Source organism: Sinohyriopsis cumingii, chromosome 12 (genome assembly GCF_028554795.1).
Source record: "Sinohyriopsis cumingii isolate HCF-2022 chromosome 12, ASM2855479v2, whole genome shotgun sequence".
Lineage (NCBI taxonomy): Eukaryota > Metazoa > Mollusca > Bivalvia > Unionida > Unionidae > Sinohyriopsis > Sinohyriopsis cumingii.
In genome coordinates this window covers 10356601-10379627 of record NC_142972.1, presented here as the reverse complement: position 1 = coordinate 10379627, position 23027 = coordinate 10356601, and the positions used below count along the sequence as shown (strand labels likewise).

Below are 23027 nucleotides of genomic sequence, written 5' to 3'. Positions count from 1 at the left end.
TGCAAGTTTTGTTGCATAATATACATAATAAAATGTTTTTCATAGTAAAAACATCAGATTTGTTTTTTGGATTATGGTGTTTTGTGGGCATTCTGGTAGTTAGGGCTGTGAGATGTTTTCTGCTGCAGCGGCTCAGAATTTCCCAGCTATGTAACTTTTCTTTGGTAATACATTCCTGTCAGTGTAAATGGTAAAGACAAGGTAAGACAATACAATGATTATACCATTTGACATATATACACTGCACCAGATTTTGTTTGCTGTTGCCATGTACACTTTTCCCTGCTGTGTAGTTAGTCAAACACCAGTGATGTATTCTTTATATTTGAAAAAATGAAAAAGTTTACTTTTTCATCTTCTCTATATGGAAAGGAAATATGGCATTTTTGTGTACATATTTGAACTCATTTCCTTGTTGAAATAAGATGCATTTTGCACGATATTTGTACCTAGTTGAAAACTTGAGTCAAACTTCTTGATTTTCACTGAAAATGATCTTTGTTTATAAAAGAAACTGCTCTCACAACTTGAGTTAATCTCACATTCTTTTGACGGAGGATCTTAATTTTCATTGGTGTTTTGTATGCAGTTTATTTGAGGATTTTTATTGGTCTTTTATATGTAAGCAGCTTATTTGAGGATTTTCATTGATGTTTCATATGCAGCTTATTTGAGGATTTTTATTGGTCTTTCATATGTATGTAGCTTATTTGAGGATTTTCGTTGGTCTTTTATATGCATGCAGCTTATTTGAGTATTTTCATTGAAGTTTCCTATGCAGATTATTTTGAGGATTTTTATTGGTCTTTTATATGTAAGCAGCTTATTTGAGGATTTTCATTGATGTTTCGTATGCAGCTTATTTGAGGATTTTTATTGGTCTTTTATATGTATGTAGCTTATTTGAGTATTTTCATTGGCGTTTTATATGCAACTTATTTGAGTACTTTCATCTGTGTTTTGTATGCAGCTTATTTGAGTATTTTCATTGATGTTTTGTATGCAGCTTATTTTGAGTATTTTCATTGGTGTTTTGTATGCAACTTATTTGAGGATTTTCATTGATCTTTTATATGTATGCAGCTTATTTGTGGATTTTCATTGGTGTTTAATTTTGCACACATGTGACCTTGGTATAATGCCCACACTACTAAATTTAATGGGTGACTCACTATGACTAATGGCCAGATGCTGTCCACTATTCCGAGGTTTATGTTGCAAAACTAATGATGAGGTTGAGTATGAAATGGTCCAGCTGGACAACGTAAGTACCACATTACTTTTGTAAGTACCACATTACTATCTGTAAGTACCACATTACTTATGTAAGCACCCATTACTTATGTAAGTACCACATTACTATATGTAAGTACCATGTTACTATGTGTAAGTACCACATTACTATCTGTAAGTACCACATTACTATCTGTAAGTACCCCATTACTATGTGTAAGTACCACATTACTAGATGTAAGTACCACATTACTAGATGTAAGTAACACATTATTATGTGTAAGTACCACATTACCTTATGCAAGTACCACATTACTATGTGCAAGTACCACATTAATATATGTAAGTACCACATTACTATGTGTAAGTACCACATTACTGTATGCAAGCACCACATTACTTTGTGTAAGTACCACATTACTATATGCAAGCACCACATTACTGTGTAAGTACCACATTACTATATGCAAGTACCACATTACTATATGCAAGCACCACATTACTATATGTAAAGGACCATATTATTTAATGCTGACTTGTAACAATATTTTTGCATGTTTTATTTTTAATGAGTGTTTTATAGGGCAACAAAAATGCCATCATACTCCAGGTCAGTCTTGTGTGCCAATGTGGGTATGTGAGAAAGCTTGCCAGTAGCTTCTCATGGATCGATGGTTCTTTCCAGGGGGTTTTCTGGGTTCTTCCTCCACCATTAATACTGGCCATCGTGTATAGCCTATCGTGTACTGAAAAATGGCGTTAAACCCTACAAAAACAAAGAAAAATTATGTTTGGCCTTTCTTGAGGGTTGGGGTTGGTTTTATAGGCTTTGTAGCTATATTTCAGTACATGATAGGTTATACAAGGTGGACTGTGTATTTGGTACTCCCTGAAAAATACCCATCAGCCAATGGAAAGCTAATAGTAAGCTTTCTCACTTACCCACAACAGCACAATGGTTGGGCCGAGGCTCAAACTGACTTGAGACATAATTGTATATTTCGAGCAGTCTGAACATGTGGCTCATGGGCTGCTTGCGGCCTGCCAAGCTGTATCCTTTGGCCTGCAAAATGATTGGTATCACTTAGTGTCATGAGAGATAAAAATAGATGGCATGGCCCTTGAGCCATCAAAAATGTCCTCATGCGGTCCTCAGGGCGGTTTGAGTTCCATACCCCTGCAATAGATGGTCAAGACTGCTTGTGGGTGTAAGTTTTTTATAAATCCGCAGCAGTTACACATCATTGGATATTAATGACTTTTTATTTCCAAACAGATCTCCTAAAGAAATATAAAAAAATTATAAACAGTTACCACCTAGTTACCATGAAATTGGGGATGTGCATCAAAACAATCTTTTGGAAGCTATTTAGAGTTGGCAAGCTTGGCACATTTCAGAGCTCACAAAATGCCCATGGCTAGGTTAGGACTTGAAAGTCAGCTCACAAAATGCCCTTGGCTAGGTTAGGACTTGAAAGTCAGTGATTGACATGTAGACAAAATGCCCGTGGCTAGGTTAGGACTTGAAAGTCAGCAAATGACATGCACATGAAAAATACACAAAATGCCCATGGCTAGGTTTGAAAGTCAGCGAATCACATGTAAATATACATCACAATGTAACTGACAATGAAAATATAAATATTTATTACCTATTTTAAAAAAGTGCCTTAAACAGTAAGTATTTATATCAACATGTCAGCGTGAGGAAATTGAGACTGACCTTAGCATTGACTTCAAGATGCAAAATACAGACTTTGACAGTACAGCATATATTGTGTGAAATAAAGGATCAATATATGAAAGAAACTGCAGTCCTTACATAACAGAAATATCTGGTTCATATAAACACAATGTAAAGGTGATAATATATATATATATATATATATATATATATATATATATATATATATATATATATACTGTTGTGAGTTCACAGAGTATAGCTCTTATATAACATAAAGCATCCAAACTGAACAAAAGCATCTTGTATGTCTCTCTCTCTCTCTCTCTCTCTCTCTCTCTCTCAAGTGGGTTTGAGAACTGATACACATTGATAAAGTTAAGGTTCAGGTGACAGTTTGAAATTCCCAGTCCACTTGTTTTTAGTAATCGGATAGAGTAGGCATTTAATTTCAGGGTTATTGTTAGTAATAATATGTTCCAAATGACATTTTTGCTCTCAGATATTTGAAAACTGTGATTTTTTTGGGTCAATCTCAAGATTAGCACAGCATGACCCAATGCCCATCAGATCAACTCATTATTGGTAAATGTGTACCGATTAATCGGCCATACTCATAATCGGGCCAATTATTAGTATAGTCGGTATCAGCAGAAATAATCGGTGCCGATGTAAACAAATTTCCAAAATATAAACTCAATCATAACATTCATCTTGACATGGCTTGAATTTTAAATCAGAATTAAATTGTGGAAATTGACAGCATCAGCTCTTTTGCACACAGGCTGCAGCTTGTTGTCAGTAATGGCATTCTGTTACAACGAGCTGTCAAAAATGTTTTGGCAATCTCGTGATCCATAGTCAGCAAGTTCCAGCACTCCATCCTGGCACAACAGTAGCTCCAAGAGCAGCAGGAAAAATTTGGAGTTGCCCATGATAAACTCATCCAGGATGTCCAGACACGCTGAAATTCTACATACAATATGTTGGTTTCGTTATGTGAACAAAAACAAGTCCTTGAGACTTACGCTACTCTCTATGACCTGCCTAGCCTAACAGCCCAACAGTGGGTCTTGATTAACAATATTGTGGACACATTAGGCCCATTCGCTGACATTACCAAGGAAGTAAGTTATAGCCAAACATCTGTATCCATCATTCCTCCTATGCTGAAAATGCTCCAAATGTTGCTGGCTCGAGAGCATGAGGCAAGTCAGTGCACTCAGACAATGGGCCATGATATGTTGACATCACTAAACATGCGCTTTGCTGACATTGCCAGCAACAAGAAGCTTGTCTTGGCCACCATGTTGGATCCACGATTCAAACATCACCTATTCAATGAAGAGTTAGTTGTGACCAGATCCAAAGAATGGCTTAGAGCAGAATGCATCATAGTTGCGTCAGCTGACAAGCAGGAGGCACCCCCGACCAAAAAAAGAAAAACTGAAACTAAAACAAATGCCACTGGACCAGCAAAGCCGCATCTCTGGGATTTGTTTTCTGTGGCTTGTGACGAACCTGTCCATACCGTCAACAAAACAACCCACGTGGATGATGCTGTTGACGCGATGCTTGAATTTTGTCTGGCCAGCCCTCTGTTGCCATGAGAAGAAACATACAGCTGGTGGAACGCTCACAGTTTTCAGTTCCCCTACTTGGCCAAATTAGCTAGACGCTATTTGTCTGCATCAGCTTCACGCGTTCTGAGCGAGTAGCTGTTTATTTGTGCAGGCCAGATTTTTTCGGATCATCATGGATCGTTACTTGGCGAGAAGGGAGAAATGTTACTGTTACTTAAATACAACCAACCTCATCTAGGCTTTCAGTATTAGCTGTACAGTGACGTCTAACTTTAGTCTTAAAGCATGCATATTATTAATTTTAATTATTATTGGGCTATCATTATTAACATTTTTAGTCATTTATTGAAATCTAGTAATGGTGACCTGCATCACTGAATGAAAGTTAAAAGACTAAATACATTTGCATTCATTTATATCTTGAATTGGCAAACCATAAGTTTTGTCAGTGTTAGTTTTAAAGTTTTTCAAGTTTTATGTTTGTGTGATCATTGTTTTCTATAAATAGCAATGTAATTCTTATCCGGTGTCTGTTTTTGAATAGAAGTTCAAATTCACGTGCTGCATAAACAACCTTGTAATAAGTCACACGGCAAAATACCTGTTTGCATTACACTAATAGGTTTATGTTTCTGAACCATTCATTGTTATAAAACAAATAATAAAATAATCAGTCTCATAATCGGTATTTGTTTTTTAATAATCGGCTTTACGCGGTATCGGCATAATTGGCAAAAAGTGACATCGGTACAGCTTCAGTTATCGGTTGATTGGAATCTTAATCCCATGAAATAGATTAACAGGCCACTGAAATAAATAACAATTAAATAGATTAACAGGCCACTGAAATAAATAACAATTAAATAGATTAACAGGCCACTGAAATAAATAACAATTAAATAGATTAACAGGCCACTGAAATAAATAACAATTAAATAGATTAACAGGCCACTGAAATAAATAACAATTAAATAGATGAACAACTCACAATGAACCAAAAGGGTGCAGGTTTAAGTCATACATATCTGATCTGACCAGGTCAGTGGTGTGTCCTTTGCAAGGGATCACCAGTACATAGCCTGCTTGTGTTGTTGATATATTGAGGTGCATTGTAACAAGACATACATACATACATTGTAGTAAATTAGGAAAATCAGTTACTGATGAGACATTGTAGTAAATTAGGAAAATCAGTCACTGGTGAGACATCATACTTACATTGTAGTAAATCAGGAAAATCAGTCATTGATGAGACATCATACATGCATTGTAGTAAATTAGGAAAATCGCTGTTGAGACATCATACATGCATTGTAGTAAATTAGGAAAATCAGTCACTGTTGAGACATCATACATGTATTGTAGTAAATTAGGAAAATTAGAAAAAAAACCATTGAATATGAATATGTACAATAATTAAACAGAAATAAATGAAATGGTACAGTATGGTTTAATTTAAGCACTTTCTGAGTGTAACAAAAAATGAAGTTTTGGCACACTTTTGACTAACAAAGAGAAAGTTGCTGATTTTACATGTGAAATTGAGAAACAAATTAAAATAGCATTTCTAAAGAGTATGCTTGCCAGAGAGAAATTCTATGTTCCTTTTTGTTGGTGTTTTGTGTGTTTAAAGCCATTTTTCAGCACATGATAAGCAATATATAGTGGCCAGTACTGTATATCTGGTAGATTAAGAACCCATGGAACCCATATTTTCTGAGCCTGAGACCCAAACCAATGCAGACATACATAAAATGTCAGTGATCTGTAAATGGGAACCGTAAACAACTTGGGTTTTTTTTGTGTGTGTGCGTGTGGGGGGGGGCCTCTTTCTTTGTATGTTTTATTTCTTCTCTAATACTTCCTTTGTACTTTCACTTAATTTATTCAAAACAGTTCTTTCCTTGTCCCTTTACATTTGAATATATGCCAGTCATCACTTTCTTGCAATTATTAGTTTTAATATGCTTTGTTTAAAGCAGCGGTTTTGTTCAGTCACATATATTTTCTGGTTCCAAAGGTATGTCAGAGTGACATATTGTACTGTCTAATTATACAGTCTGCCAGCATTTGTTTGAAAACTTTCTTGTATATTTTCAGACTGCAGAAACAGAAGAGGAGCTGACAATGGCAACTGAGCAGCATACAGTGCAGACTGAACAGCCAGGGCCACAGGACCCCCTTCCTGGACCCTTAAGGGAGATAACTACCCATGAGCTGGTCCAGACACCTCCTGAAGGTATGTAGCTTCTGTCATATAATTTACTGTTATTTTGTCAGATGATGCTTAATGTAATTATTTGACAGATAATGATATTTGTAATTCTTTGACAGATAATGATATTTGTAATTATTTGACAGAAGATGTTGCCTATAATTTGTTGACAGATGAATTGGAATCAAGAAAAACATAAATGCATGAAAATGGTGCAGTCTTTAAGTTGGCAAAGAAACCTTAACATGGTTTGTGCATGCAAAAGACAAATCTTCCTATTATTGAATAGGAATTTTTGGTATCCCCCCACACCGGCTGTCGACCCACTCACCAGTGTTGATTCCAATGCTTGAATACATTTGACTGATATAAAGAATGGCTTTTTAGATATGATGTTATTGCACAGAATAAACATGCATGCAATATAACAAATTTTGTACAGCATGTAATGTACATATTAAAATGTTATAAACAGAGCATAGAGTTGGATGTTTTCCTGTGTCTGTCTTATCTGCAGTCGATTTTCGTATTCTCTGCATCACATGTTGTGTAGTAAATATTGTCAGCTTAAAAGACAGATTCTTTATCTAACACTATGCTTCTATAAACATGATGAAATGGAAGTGTTTACTTAAGTGGCATTACTTTTCCAAAACATCCATGCTCACTTAGGTTATTGGTGGTTCATTTTAAAGGAAAAGTACTCTAACAAAACAAACTATCTCTACTTTTAAGTTTATATGGATATTGTTTGTTAAGAAGTTTAGTTTTGCTTTCAGTCCAAATGTATATACACTTAGTGTCTTTAGCTTATTTTCTATATTTCTTTCTGCTTTCAACCCAGTCAATCGTACAAGTGTCATGTTTAAAGCATTTTAATTTTGTCAGTTCTAAATTGGCATTAATATTTTCTCCAATTAAGCTAGATCTTTGAATTGTAGATTTTGGTCAGCTGAAAGATAAAACTTGCTTCCTAGATAATGAAGATGAATTCTTCCTTTCAGACAAATTTGACATCGTTTTCTGTTCCATTAGTTATTTAGCCTGAAGTCTGCAGCTGTCAGAGCGCTTGATATCTTTCTCCTAGTCAAATTTGACATAGTTGTCAAAGTTCTTGGGATACCGGTATCTTCCTTTCAGACAAATGCGGTAGAGTTTTCTCTTCCATTAGTAGTTGACTGCTCCGGTGGCCTAGTGGTTAGAGTGTCCGCCTCAGACGTGGGAGGTCATGGGTTCGAGTCATACCAAAGACTAAATAAATGGTACTAACAGCTGCCTTGCTTGGTGCTCAGCATTAAGAGGTCAGTGTTAGGAATGGTCAGCAGACATCGTAGCGATATGGCTGAAAAATTGTTAAAGCTACGTTAAAAATCCTAATCACACACACTCTTCCATTAGTTTGATAGTGTAAAGTCAACAGCTGTCAGATTCTTGAGAAATCTTCCTCTTAGACAAATTTGACATTTCTATTCTTGTAGTTTTATAGGATGAAGTCAACAGCTGTCAGAGGTCTTGAGATATTTTTCTTTCAGACAAATTTGACATAGTTTTCTATTCCTGTAGTTTTATAGTATGAAGTCAACAGCTGTCGGGGCCCCGAGTGGCCGAGTGGTCTAAAGCGCTCTCCGTTACGGATCACTGCCATCTCACCTCTGTCTGCGCCGGTTTGAGTCTCAGATTCAGCCAGTGTGGGTATGTGAGAAAGCTTGCCAGTAGCTTCTCGTGGGTCGGTGGTTCTTTCAGGGATTTTCCCAAGTTCTTCCTCCACCATTAATACTGGCCGCCATGTATGGCCTATCGTGTGCTGAAAAATGGCGTTAAACCCCACAACAACAACAACAACAACAACATCAACAGCTGTCAGAGGTCTTGAGATATTTTTCTTTCAGACAAATTTGACAGTTTTCTATTACTGTAGTTTTATAGGATGAAGTCAACAGCTGTCTGACTTCTTGAGATATTTTTCTTTCAGACAAATTTGACAGTTTTCTATTGCTGTAGTTTTATAGTATGAAGTCAACAGCTGTCAGAGGTCTTGAGATGTTTTTCTTTCAGACAAATTTGACAGTTTTCTATTCCTGTAGTTTTATAGCATGAAGTCAACAGCTGTCAGAGGTCTTGAGATATTTTTCTTTCAGACAAATTTGACAGTTTTCTATTCCTGTAGCTTTATGGTATGAAGTGTACAGCTGTCAAAGTTCATAAAATATCTTGACATTTGTTGCTAGTCTCAATAGAGAACTTAACATATTGTCTGATACAAACAATTGATCTTTTAATTTTGGGAAAAAAGCGGTTTTTGTAATTAACTTTTGAAGCAAAAACGGTACTCTAAAATTTGACAGAAAAATATTTACTTCATATTACTAAAAAAATTAAAAAATAAATGGAATGTTTTGCACAAGTTACATTGAAGAGGACTGAGTTTATCTGATGTGAACCAGTTTGTACACTGACATGTTTTGATCAGGTGACCATTGACAAATGAGGTCTGTTTGTATTATCTGGTACACATTTAAATGTTGAAATTCTTTTTTTGCAACCAGTAATTGCATGTATCAGTAAAGATAAGGAGTCACATAGGATATTACCTGCATGTATCAGTAAGATAAGGAGTCATGTAAGATATTACTTGCATGTATCAGTAAGATAAGGAGTCATGTGAGATATTACTTGCATGTATCAGTAAAGATAAAGAGTCATGTAAGATATTACCTGCATGTATCAGTAAGATAAAGTCATGTAAGATATTACTTGCATGTATCAGTAAAGATAAAGAGTCATGTAAGATATTACCTGCATGTATCAGTAAAGATAAAGAGTCATGTAAGATATTACCTGCATGTATCAGTAAGATAAGGAGTCATGTGAGATATTACTTGCATGTATCAGTAAAGATAAAGAGTCATGTAAGATATTGCCTACATGTATTCGTAAGATAAAGTCATGTAAGATATTACCTGCATGTATCAGTAAGATAAGGAGTCCTGTAAGATATTACCTGCATGTATCAGTAAGATAAAGTCATGTAAGATATTACCTGCATGTATCAGTAAGATAAGGAGTCATGTAAGATATTACCTGCATGTATCAGTAAGATAAAGTCATGTAAGATATTACCTGCATGTATCAGTAAGATAAGGAGTCATGTAAGATATTACCTGCATGTATCAGTAAGATAAGGAGTCATGTAAGATATTACCTGCATGTATCAGTAAGATAAGGAGTCATGTAAGATATTACCTGCATGTATTCGTAAGATAAAGTCATGTAAGATATTACCTGCATGTATCAGTAAGATAAGGAGTCATGTAAGATATTACCTGCATGTATCAGTAAGATAAGGAGTCATGTAAGATATTACTTGCATGTATCAGTAAGATAAGGAGTCATGTAAGATATTACCTGCTTGTATCAGTAAGATAAAGAGTCATGTAAGATATTACCTGCATGTATCAGTAAGATAAGGAGTCATGTAAGATATTACCTGCATGTATCCGTAAGATAAGGAGTCGTGTAAGATATTACCTGCATGTATCAGTAAGATAAAGAGTCGTGTAGGATATTACCTACATAGAGCTGTTAATACCTACCTTGTGCTAACAGTACTTGAGTGTTTGTAGTGCATAGATTGGACCAGTTATGGATTGCTGCTGCTTCTGTTCCTTGTTGAATGTGCATCACACTGCATGGGTCTCTTGACTTTGTATCCCTCTATCTAGAGCAACAAATAATTTCTCTCTACTTCCCTCCTTTAGATCTGACAAGATCTACCACTTGCCTTGCCTCTGTGTCAAGCATCAATCCTTTGGTAGGGACAACTTCGCAGATGACTGCTGGAGTCATGGATGCGTCTGCCAAAGAGACTTCACCTGAGGTATTTTCGAATGGTTCAGGAGAAGCTTCTGGTTGTACATCTGGTATGCATGAGAGATCTAGTGAATCTGACTTTCGAGCCTCAGCAACTCTTGCATCTGAGGTGCCCAAGCCTACAAAGGTTTTAGCTGAACTGGAGCAGTTGTTAGATGTGTATCCGTCAGAAAGGAAAACATCTCCAGCATCTGTTTGTGAAAGCCTCCAGGAACTCTCCAATCTGGTTCATGAAATGGAGGAAACTGAATCATCTTTGCAGTTTGAAGGGTTTAATTTGAAACCTACTTTCCCATTGCCTGAGGTGTCATCTTCCACTTCCAATATGGAAGGTGGTGTAGATTCTGCCGATCTTGTTGACACATCTCCTGCTGCTGAAATAGAAATTATTGATAATATTATCAAAGCAAATAATGAGTATGTGGAATTATCTGTTGGATGTGATGAATCTGAGAAGGGTGGGTTGAAAGAAAATCAGTTAGGGGATGTCACTGTTAGTGACACTGACTTATCAGGAAAGTTAACTCTATCTACAGAAAATCTGGAAGAGCAGGATGAGTGTGACAACTGTGAAGGTTCTGTGAATGCCAGCACAGAGCTGGAGGAAGGTAATGCTGTAGAGCAGGAGGAAAAGATTGGGGTGACCTCTAGCAACCAGGAGAGTGAACAGCAGAAGTTATGGGCAGCAACTCCTTCAAACAAGAAAATACATGTTACTGACCATGAGAAGTCGGAGGGTTCTCAGAGTAAGAGTGGAAGAAGCAAGAGAAAAGAAGACAAGAGCATAGGTAGGATCGACTATATTCAACTTGATATTAACACATAATTCATTTTTATTGGCAGGTTATTTCCAATCATTTCAGCCATATTTTGGCGCATGATAAGCTATAGATGCCTTTGGTAACCTAGTTATCTCCTTCTTGACTACATCCGGTAGGTAATTAAGCTACTGGACAATAAGATAACTGTTATAATGAATCCTTCACTGTCAAGAGTTTTGTATTTCACCATTATTTCCTTTTTGTACATAAATTAAAAAGTAAATGAATAAAAAAAAATGAAGTGCAAATTAAGATATGTAAATAGTCCACTCATGACACACACACAATATAGCATAATGAAAACAATATAGTAGAACATTTACCACACACACACAAGACATTAGATTGATCCTTGGCCAAGATCACTAAAGGTTAGGGTCATGATATTGAAACTAGCGACAAGACCTAATGTCTGAAAAGGGAATAATGTATCATAAAATATATACTGGGAAGGAAAACAAAGGGACCAGCTCCAGGGACCTTGTGAGTATGACCCACTGTAATATATTAAAATGCAAATAGGAAAGAGCAACCCCTGAACAAAAACAATAAATATTCTTCCAAAATTCTTTTCATATTTTAAAGGAAAAATTAATTTCTAAACAATTTGGGATACAGAAACACTTTAAAGACTTTAAAATTTTCAAAAGGCTGCTGGGTCTGATAACTTGACATAGCTAAAGGTCAGACAGGTGTCCATAAATAAATAGTATATATTCTAGCTAAAGGTCAGACAGGTGCTCATAAATAAGTAGTATACATTCTAGCTAAAGGTCAGACAGGTGCCCATAAATAAATGGTATACATTATAACTAAAGGTCAGACAGGTGCCCATAAATAAATGGTATACATTCTAGCTAAAGGTCAGACAGTACCCATAAATAAATAGTATACATTCTAGCTAAAGGTCAGAGCAGTGCCCATAAATCAATAGTATACATTCTAGCTAAAGGTCAGAGAAGTGCCCATAAATAAATAGTATACATTCTAGCTAAATGTCAGATAAGTGTCCATAAATAAATAGTATACATTCTAGCTAAAGGTCAGAGAAGTGCCCATAAATAAATAGTATACATTCTAGCTAAAGGTCAGAGAAGTGCCCATAAATAAATAGTATACCCGTAAATAAATAGTATACATACTAGCTAAAGGTCAGAGAAGTGCCCGTAAATAAATGGTATACATTCTAGCTAAAGGTCAGAGAAGTGCCCCTAAATAAATAGTATACATTCTAGCTAAAGGTCAGAGAAGTGCCCGTAAATAAATAGTATACATTCTAGCTAAAGGTCAGAGAAGTGCCCGTAAATAAATGGTATACATTCTAGCTAAAGGTCAGAGAAGTGCCCGTAAATAAATGGTATACATTCTAGCTAAAGGTCAGAGAAGTGCCCGTAAATAAATAGTATACATTCTAGCTAAAGGTCAGAGAAGTGCCCGTAAATAAATGGTATACATTCTAGCTAAAGGTCAGAGAAGTGCCCGTAAATAAATGGTATACATTCTAGCTAAAGGTCAGAGAAGTGCCCGTAAATAAATGGTATACATTCTAGCTAAAGGTCAGAGAAGTGCCCATAAATAAATAGTATACATTCTAGCTAAAGGTCAGAGAAGTGCCCATAAATAAATAGTATACATTCTAGCTAAAGGTCAGAGAAGTGCCCATAAATAAATAGTATACATTCTAGCTAGAGGTCAGAGAAGTGCCCGTAAATAAATGGTATACATTCTAGCTAAAGGTCAGACAGGTGCCCATAAATAAATAGTATACATTCTAGCTAAAGGTCAGAGCAGTGCCCATAAATAAATAGTATACATTCTAGCTAAAGGTCAGAGAAGTGCCCATAAATAAATAGTATACATTCTAGCTAAAGGTCAGACAGGTGCCCATAAATAAATAGTATACATTCCAGCTAAAGGTCAGAGAAGTGCCCATAAATAAATAGTATACATTCTAGCTAAAGGTCAGACAGGTGCCCATAAATAAATAGTATACATTCTAGCTAAAGGTCAGAGAAGTGCCCATAAATAAATAGTATACATTCTAGCTAAATGTCAGAGAAGTGTCCATAAATAAATAGTATACATTCTAGCTAAAGGTCAGAGCAGTGCTCGTAAATAAATGGTATACATTCTAGCTAAAGGTCAGAGAAGTGCCCGTAAATAAATGGTATACATTCTAGCTAAAGGTCAGGGAAGTGCCCGTAAATAAATAGTATACATTCTAGCTAAAGGTCAGAGAAGTGCCCATAAATAAATGGTATACATTCTAGCTAAAGGTCAGACAGTACCCATAAATAAATAGTATACATTCTAGCTAAAGGTCAGAGCAGTGCCCATAAATCAATAGTATACATTCTAGCTAAAGGTCAGAGAAGTGCCCATAAATAAATAGTATACATTCTAGCTAAATGTCAGATAAGTGTCCATAAATAAATAGTATACATTCTAGCTAAAGGTCAGAGAAGTGCCCCTAAATAAATAGTATACATTCTAGCTAAAGGTCAGAGAAGTGCCCATAAATAAATAGTATACCCGTAAATAAATAGTATACATACTAGCTAAAGGTCAGAGAAGTGCCCGTAAATAAATGGTATACATTCTAGCTAAAGGTCAGAGAAGTGCCCATAAATAAATGGTATACATTCTAGCTAAAGGTCAGAGAAGTGCCCATAAATAAATGGTATGCATTCTAGCTAATGGTCAGAGCAGTGCCCATAAATAAATAGTATACATTCTAGCTAAAGGTCAAAGAAGTGCCCATAAATAAATGGTATACATTCTAGCTAAAGGTCAGAGAAGTGCCCGTAAATAAATGGTATACATTCTAGCTAAAGGTCAGAGAAGTGCCCGTAAATAAATAGTATACATTCTAGCTAAAGGTCAGAGAAGTGCCCATAAATAAATAGTATACATTCTAGCTAAAGGTCAGACAGGTGCCCATAAATAAATAGTATACATTCTAGCTAAAGGTCAGATAAGTGCCCGTAAATAAATGGTATACATTCTAGCTAAAGGTCAGATAAGTGCCCGTAAATAAATGGTATACATTCTAGCTAAAGGTCAGATAAGTGCCCATAAATAAATAGTATACATTCTAGCTAAAGGTCAGACAGGTGTCCATAAATAAATGGTATACATTCTAGCTAAAGGTCAGAGAAGTGCCCGTAAATAAATAGTATACATTCTAGCTAAAGGTCAGAGAAGTGCTGTAAATAAATAGTATACATTCTAGCTAAAGGTCAGAGAAGTGCCCGTAAATAAATAGTATACATTCTAGCTAAAGGTCAGAGAAGTGCCCATAAATAAATGGTATACATTCTAGCTAAAGGTCAGAGAAGTGCCCATAAATAAATAGTATACATTCTAGCTAAAGGTCAGAGAAGTGCCCATAAATAAATGGTATACATTCTAGCTAAAGGTCAGAGAAGTGCCCATAAATAAATGGTATACATTCTAGCTAAAGGTCAGAGAAGTGCCCATAAATAAATGGTATACATTCACTGTTTGTAAAAGAACTTTGATAAAGAGACTAGTTGTTGTAGACTGTAATCAATGGACTTTAGATCGGTAAGATTAAAATACGCAGTTAAAAATGGAACACAAAGGAAATAAAATGTGCAATGGAAAAATGGAACACAGAGTAAATAAAATGTGCAGTGGAAAAATGGAATGCAGTGGAAATAAAATATGGGATGCAAAAATGGAATGCAATGGAAATAAACTAAGCAGTGGAAATTATTTTTGTTTGCTTTTAATTTTTTCATTAAATAAATCAAAAGAAGTTTTTAATCACCAGATACATACATATATCTTTTTGAATTGCACAATAGAAGAGAAAATTAACTGTAAAAGCTGACTAATAATTGTATGAAACGTATGCATTTGAGAAAGTACACTGTCATTGTATGCAAATTGAAATGATCACATGAAATAATGTTCACTGCCAAATATTTTTATAGTATAAAGCTTCAGTGCAATGGAATTAAAGTACATGGGAAATTATTTATTTTATGTGTAAGTGATTTCATCGTCAAATGCATATTCTAAGTCTTATGCACACTATAGAACACAATCATGTTTAATTTGTTTTCTTTTTCATTTTATTTGTTTCTGTTGTTGTTGAAGATTAGCCAAGGAATTGTTTCATTATTTCCAAATTATCTTCTTATAAATTTATTACATTTCAGTTACAAGTATCTGCACAGGTTATTCACATACCCTTTGATATATGATTGTATCCATTGTGCCAAAAAATTATCTGTTAATTACTTTTTCATGCATTTATTTAGGGCGTTTAATTGAAAAGTTTTCCCATGGTGAGAAATATAATTTCATTCACTTCATTCTATGATGTAATTGGTCAATGTCAACCAGCAGAAATATCTATCAAAAATGTTTCAAGTGCAACTTCAATACACTAAAAAGTTTGGAAAGAAAGGGCAGATAATGAGGTTACTGTAAAGGGCTATTCATGGTGGTCAGTATATCTGGTGTCAATAGACAAATGAGTTGAAATGAAAGGGAAGATAATGAGGGTACTGTAAAGGGCTATTCTTGGTGGTCAGTATATCTGGTGTCAGTAGACTAAAGAGTTGAAATGAAAGGGAAGATAATGAGGGTACTGTAAAGGGCTGTTCATGGTGGTCAGTATATCTGGTGTCAGTAGACTAAAGAATTTGAAAAGAAAGGGAAGATAATAAAGGTACTGTAAAGGGCTATTCATGGTGGTCAGTATATCTGGTGTCAATAGACTAATGAGTTAAAATGAAAGGGCAGATAATAAGGGCACTGTAAAGGGCTATTCATGGTGGTCAGTATATCTGGTGTCAATTGACTAAAGAGTTGAAAAGAAAGGGAAGATAATGAGGAAACTGTAAAGGGTTATTCATGGTGGTCAGTATATCTGGTGTCAGTAGACTAAAGAGTTGAAATGAAAGGGAAGATAATGAGGGTACTGTAAAGGGCTATTCTTGGTGGTCATTGTATCTGGTGTCAATAGACTAATGAGTTGAAAGGCCAGATAATGAGGGTACTGTAAAGGGCTATTCATGGTGGTCAGTATATCTGGTGTCAATAGACTAATGAGTTGAAATGAAAGAGCAGATAATGAGGTTATTGTAAAGGGCTATTCATGGTGGTCATAATATCAGGTGGAGGTAAAAACACTGACCCACGGAAAACTACTGGCAAGCTTTCTCTAATAGCCATGTCTGCTGAGCACGAGACTCAAACCTGTGGTGAGATGGCAGTGATCTGTAAAGGTATTAGACCATTCAACCATTATGGCCTCCAACTGAAAGAAGAAAAATTGTTTCTGCACAGTAACTTGAGTTGCTGATTGTCTTCATTTGCCAAATTTTTATGGTTGGCTTGCGCTTTGGGTAAGGAACAATGCTATCAATTTGGGGGTCAAAGGTCAAAGTCACTGTGAATGAAAGATGGAAAGTGGTTTCTGTGCAATAGCTTGAGATTTCCAATATCAATGGTTACCAAAACATCACACAATATATAACCTGGTCTTAATCTGTGCAGAGTTAGTTCATTTTATGATAAAGAGTCCATATTACCTGTGAAACTTGGACCTTTGACAATCCCTTCTGCCCAAGGGTTGGAATCCAGACCTTTCACAATCCCTCCTGCCCAAGGGTTGGAATCCAGACCTTTCACAATCCCTCCTGCCCAAGGGTTGGAATCCAGACCTTTCACAATCCCTCCTGCCCAATGGTTGCAATCCAGACCTTTCACAATCTCTCCTTGCCCAACGGTTGGAATCCAGACCTTTCACAATCCCTCCTTGCCCAAGGGTTGGAATCCAGACCTTTCACAATCCCTCCCACCCAAGGGTTGGAATCCAGACCTTTCACAATCCCTCCTGCCCAACAGTTGGAATCCAGACCTTTCACAATCCCTCCTTGCCCAAGGGTTGCAATCCAGACCTTTCACAATCCCTTCTTGTCCAAGGGTTGCAATCCAGACCTTTCACAATCTCTTCTTCCCCAACAGTTGGAATCCAGACCTTTCACAATCGCTTCTTGTCCAAGGGTTGGAATCCCTTTCACAATCCCTTCTTGTCCAAGGGTTGCAATCCAGGATCTGACACATTTCATTTTTATAAACTCATCTTCATGAAACACCTTAACAAGCATGATCACTCTCACTCAGACATCTAGAGGGGGTAGTTCAGGTTACAATGTGAATAAAGAGGGGGACAGATGGAACAAATAAAGAGGGGGACAGATGGAACAAATAAAGAGGGGGACAAATGAAATGAATAAAGAGGGGGACAAATGAAATGAATAAAGAGGGGGATAAATAGATGCACACAGATGGACATGATCATTCACAGTATTCCTGCAAAGGTGCAGATGTAATCATCCTAATTTTATACTGCTGTACAGGAAAATATTTCAGCAATAAAATGTAACCCATTAAACTATTATGCCATACTGTGGTGTTGTCGATACTGTGCATGTACTTTTAAGTGGAATTTTATGTTTCCAGTACTTGATATACCAGTGAGAATAAGTACCAACATGATTTTTAATGTTTTGGTTTTTCTAGTTACAGTACATGTAGATTTTATAAATGATAATAAGTGTGTGTGTGTGCATGTGTATGTGTGGCACAAAAGGGAGATATCAGTGTGAATACACACCAAAAGACTAGTAACATCCCTGTTTTGAAATGTTGGCTTAAATGTAATGCCAAGACCTTAATCATACTCATACAAACCTTGAAATAAGCGTATCTGAGCATGTCACCGTTTTGTCAGTATTCACAATACACACGACCCACTCTACTCATAACCTTATATGTCTCAGTTGGAAAACTGCATCCCCATTTACGCTGTAAAAATTCACAGTTTTGCTGTTGGCTTGTGCACTTTGCTTCCGAATTTCTCACCTAAGATGACATCAAAAAGAACTGACAGGATTTAAATCATTTATGTAAACATAGACAAATGTATATATTTTCTTTTTTAAGACAGAGAGCAATAACGATATACATGTTTATTAATGGGTAGTCCAACGTTCATAAAACATTTTGCCAAACTAGATCGGGAACACAAGAAAATTATTCGGTTTCATGCAGATATTATGAACTGTGCTTGTATAATTTGTCTCCTATTTAACTCTGAGCTATTCAGATTTGGATAAGAAATACAGTGGAAAATATCAACATTGATTTTAGTTAATTCAAATGTGGTTAGAAGCATAATAACAAACAGTCTACATGGTAACCAAAACAATACTATTTCTTTCCTCCAGTTAACCGAATTGGAGTTAGATCTTGAGCCAGTAGGAAATAAAATGAAGTTTTGTAAGTACTTGTACATGCCACCAGTCACAGCACTGAAAATACAAGTTTTTATGCTCAAATTTAGTGTTTCTCAATGTATCATATAAATGTGCATGCTGGCTGAAGTATAAATAATGTGAAACAATACAATCATATTAATTTTGTTTGACTGTGAGTTAAATTATCAAATATTTCTCATTCTTTCTTCGTTTAGACAGTACCTTTTCATATTCTCTCTCTCTCTCTGCTCTTTTCCTTCTGTCTGTCTTTCTTCCTTCTTGCTAGCTTGACTTCTTCTGGCTGTAAGTCCCTTGTTTTCCCCATTTCTAAGGACAAAAAATGTTTCTCTAATCAATCAGTGACCACAAAGACGCAACTTCCGCTTTGCAACTGGCTTCTCCACAAAGCGAATTATTTTTGTATGGAGACCACTCTTTATTCCAAATGCCCATCTTATCCTACTTTTTGCAAAGGTTCATCTGTCTGTTTGCAGTTCATACCGGTCTGCCTTAGATCTGAGACCAAAAGGTCTAAAATTCTGACCCAAAATCGGATTTCAAGCACGGGCAAATTATGGATGGAAAAAAAGTCGAGTCCAAAACATGAGGTTTTTCCCTCTGTGTTTTGTAGTGCAACTAGAACTTCCAGATTATTTGGTATCATTTAGAGCTACATCTATCGATCTTTCTACAATACCACCCACTTTAGTGTATCATACATGACCTTGACGCCACAGAGCTCTGCAGTAGGCTACTATCTCCTGCCACATAAACTCGTCACCAGGGGTTAATGTGTTAATAAAGCTGCAAATTGTTAGTACTTAAGAAAATGAAAATATTTTACCATTAATTATTTGCACACATGGGTTCGAGTCTTGGCTCAGCCAGGATAGTTGTGTGAACAGTTTGCCATTAGCTTCACATGAGTTATTGGTTCTTCACCTAATATACTGGCTGCCATATATAGCCTGTCATGTTTTGAAAAATGGTGTTAAACCCACAAATCAAACCAAACCAAACCAAATAATAAGCCAAAAATCAAACCAAACCAACGAATAAGCCAGAAATCAAATCTTCATTGGTTGCAGAGTTGACTGCATCTGTTATGTTTTTTGAATGTTTCCACAAAAGAAAGGATGTTACATGAAATCTCTATATTTTGGCCTTGGATGATGGGTTAATATAAAAAATTGCAATAAGTTTGTTAACCAGTCTCTGTACGCTTACCATATGTACTTGCATATGTGTCAGGTCCAAAAACAACATGGACCCTGCTCTGTCAGCACATTGTGTAATGGCAGATCTTTATCTGTGTACTTTACAGTTGGATCCAAGTTAAATGCAAGCATATACAGTAATATTTATCAAACTACTACATGTACTCTTAAGGTTGCACTGTGTGACTGATCTTCTTATTGCCAAGTGTGGAGTAACAATAATCTTCATTTTCTATCGGGTCTTCCTAGGTGGAACAGTGCCTCCAACATGTTTGTAAATCATAATGTATTCAGTTTTGATGAAATAATGAGAAAGTATGTATTGTCAATGATGACAAGAATATCTAATAGTAAGAACTGTATATTGAAATCTCTTTGGAACTATGACATTCATTTAAATTCTCACATTATTAGTAGATGGAACAAATTACTCTTTAAATGTGTCATTTAATTTCATTCTTAACAATGCATGGCACAGTTAATTGTGTAGATTTATTTGTATACTTGTATGTATGATATATATGTTCTTTTATGTTTACAGTGTTATTACTTTGTAATTATATTTTAATTTAGAGGTATGGACTTTGTAGTCTGAAATAAATAATTCTAATTCTGATCTATGCTACCGCTGTCTTGTACAAGTGTGGACTATGCTACCACTGTCTTGTATAAGTGTGGACTTTGCTACCACTGTCTTGTATAAGTGTGGACTATACTACCACTGTCTTGTACAAGTGTGGACTTTGCTACCACTGTCTTGTACAATTCATATAAACTATATCATTGTAAATCACTTTTTGGCAAGAAATTCAAAGACAAGATTTTTTTTATATGCAGGATGCATATGCAGCTCTGCTTGTGATAGTTTGGTCTTTCAGTAAGCAGGCATTTCTGATGTGCAGGGATGCAAATACAGCTGTGGTAGATTGGTCTACATTTTTTCAATAAAATATGTTACACTAAGGATGGGCAGCATTTGAAAAATGCATATTTAAAAGTGAAGTAATCCAATATCGTTGTTTATGAGAATAACCATACTCCTTGCACCAAAATGAACTCTGCTAAAAGAAGATTGTTCAGTTTGATGTAGTGGTTGGCACTGGAGATTCAAAAGTTAAACAAGTTTATGGCTTTCATTTCTAGTTAATGTACTTGAACTTCATGATAATAAACTACTTTTCTTGGCAAGGAATCAAATAATTATCGAATTTGGGAGGCACAACTATTTATGTGAATGCTAGGGTAAAAGAAATTCAAAACAGTCTTGAAAATAGATCTGGATTGTAGGGTTAGGGTTCTAACCAACTCGGTAATAGTACTTACATAACTTGCTGGTAAGCAGTCAGAGTTACTACTAAATATAACCTATCATATAACTTGCTGGTAAGCAGTCTGAGTTACTACTAAATAAAACCTATCATATAGCTTGCTGGTAAGCAGTCCGAGTTACTGGTAAATATAACCTATCATATAACTTGCTGGTAAGCAGTCCGAGTTACTACTAAATAATACCAATCATATAACTTGCTGGTAAGCAGTCAAAGTTACTACTAAATAATACCAATCATATAGCTTGCTGGTAAGCAGTCTGAGTTACTACTAAATAATACCTATCATATAGCTTGCTGGTAAGCAGTCAAGAGTTACTACTAAATAATACCTATCATATAACTTGCTGGTAAGCAGTCCGAGTTACTACTAAATAAAACCTATCATATAGCTTGCTGGTAAGCAGTCCGAGTTACTACTACATATAACCTATCATATAGCTTGCTGGTAAGCAGTCCGAGTTACTACTAAATAGAACCTATCATATAACTTGCTGGTAAGCAGTCCGAGTTACTACTAAATAATACCAATCATATAACTTGCTGGTAAGCAGTCAAAGTTACTACTAAATATAACCTATCATGTAGCTTGCTGGTAAGCAGTTTGAGTTACTACTAAATAAAACCTATTATATAACTTGCTGGTAAGCATTATCTGGGAGATGCTTTCAGGGCACAAATCTTAAAAACCATTTTAAATTAGAAATAGGCAGTTTGAAATTTAATGTGTCTCTTACTCAGCATGCTGAAACAGCAGATCACATGATGTATTTAGTAGCAGAGATATCCATGAAACATGTGGAAAATTGTACCAAAAACTATATGGAGCAGCTTGCTGAAACTTGCTAAGTGCATTATGTATGTGCCCCCTCAGGGGGCAGATTGAAAGGGGATTCTCAGCACAGAACAATATTTATACACAGATAAGGAACGTTTTAAGCGCAGAAACTGTTCACATTAATGCTTATACAACTAGAGAGGTTATCTTGTGTGGATTTTTATTTCAGTAGAGCTCTAACAGAGTAGAGCAGGAAGAAAGACAGATACATGTATTTCATGTTAAGTAAATAATGAATTAAATCAATTTCATCACCCCCTTTTTGTATTTTCACTCCTGTTTGATGACAAAGGGGAAATGTAGGGTAGTCCCCCATTTAGAGTGACTCGGGCAGCATCTCTGGATTCATAATTACCACTAGATATAACCCCATTTATAGGCTGTTATTAAGCAATATCATAATTACCACTAGATATAACCCCATTTATATGCTGTTATTAAGCAATGTCATAATTACCACTAGATATAACCCCATTTATAGGCTGTTATTAAGCAATGTCATAATTACCACTAGATATAACCCCATTTATAGGCTTTTATTAAGCAATATCATAAGTACCACTAGATATAACCCCATTTATAGGCTGTTATTAAGCAATGTCATAATTACCACTAGATATAACCCCATTTATATGCTGTTATTAAGCAATATCATAATTACCACTAGATATAACTCCATTTATAGGCTGTTATTAAGCAATGTCATAATTACCACCAGATGTAATCCCATTTAAAGGAAGTTGGTAAGCATTATCATAATTACTACTAGATAACAGTGTATCCCCTAGGGGTGCAAGACTGAGTCAAAAATCTCCTTGGTGTTAAAACTTTGGGTCAGACTGAGTAAAACAACAAACTTTGGTATCAAAACTAGGGGTGAAATAAAAAAATTGGGGGTCTCTAAAGCACGAATGAGGATAAAGGGAAATGCTGTAGATAT

General features: G+C 35.7%; 1 protein-coding gene and 1 long non-coding RNA gene across 7 annotated transcripts in view; one reads left to right on the top strand and one right to left on the bottom strand.

Annotated features, from left to right (window-relative positions):
* LOC149785997 (uncharacterized) overlaps positions 1–23027 on the top strand; it is a 109199-nt gene that overhangs the window by 18315 nt on the left and 67857 nt on the right. For 4 of the 6 annotated variants that reach the window (XM_089976274.1, XM_089976275.1, XM_089976273.1 and 1 more), the window contains exons 2-3: positions 6601–6739; positions 10474–11373. In XM_089976274.1, coding sequence (XP_089832400.1) covers positions 6601–6739; positions 10474–11373 — 1039 coding nt within the window. Of the gene's footprint in view, positions 1–275; positions 1265–6600; positions 6740–10473; positions 11374–23027 lie in introns of those variants that run through there. The other 2 variants (XM_089976271.1, XM_089976277.1) reach the window with 2 other exon arrangements.
* Positions 18145–23027, bottom strand: part of LOC149785995 (uncharacterized) — a 100980-nt gene continuing 96097 nt past the window's right edge. Inside the window, exons 2-3 of the long non-coding RNA XR_016424853.1 lie at positions 18927–19031; positions 18145–18309 (exon numbers count right to left, since the gene is read on the bottom strand). This is a non-coding gene — a long non-coding RNA (uncharacterized LOC149785995). The remainder of the gene's footprint in view (positions 18310–18926; positions 19032–23027) is intronic.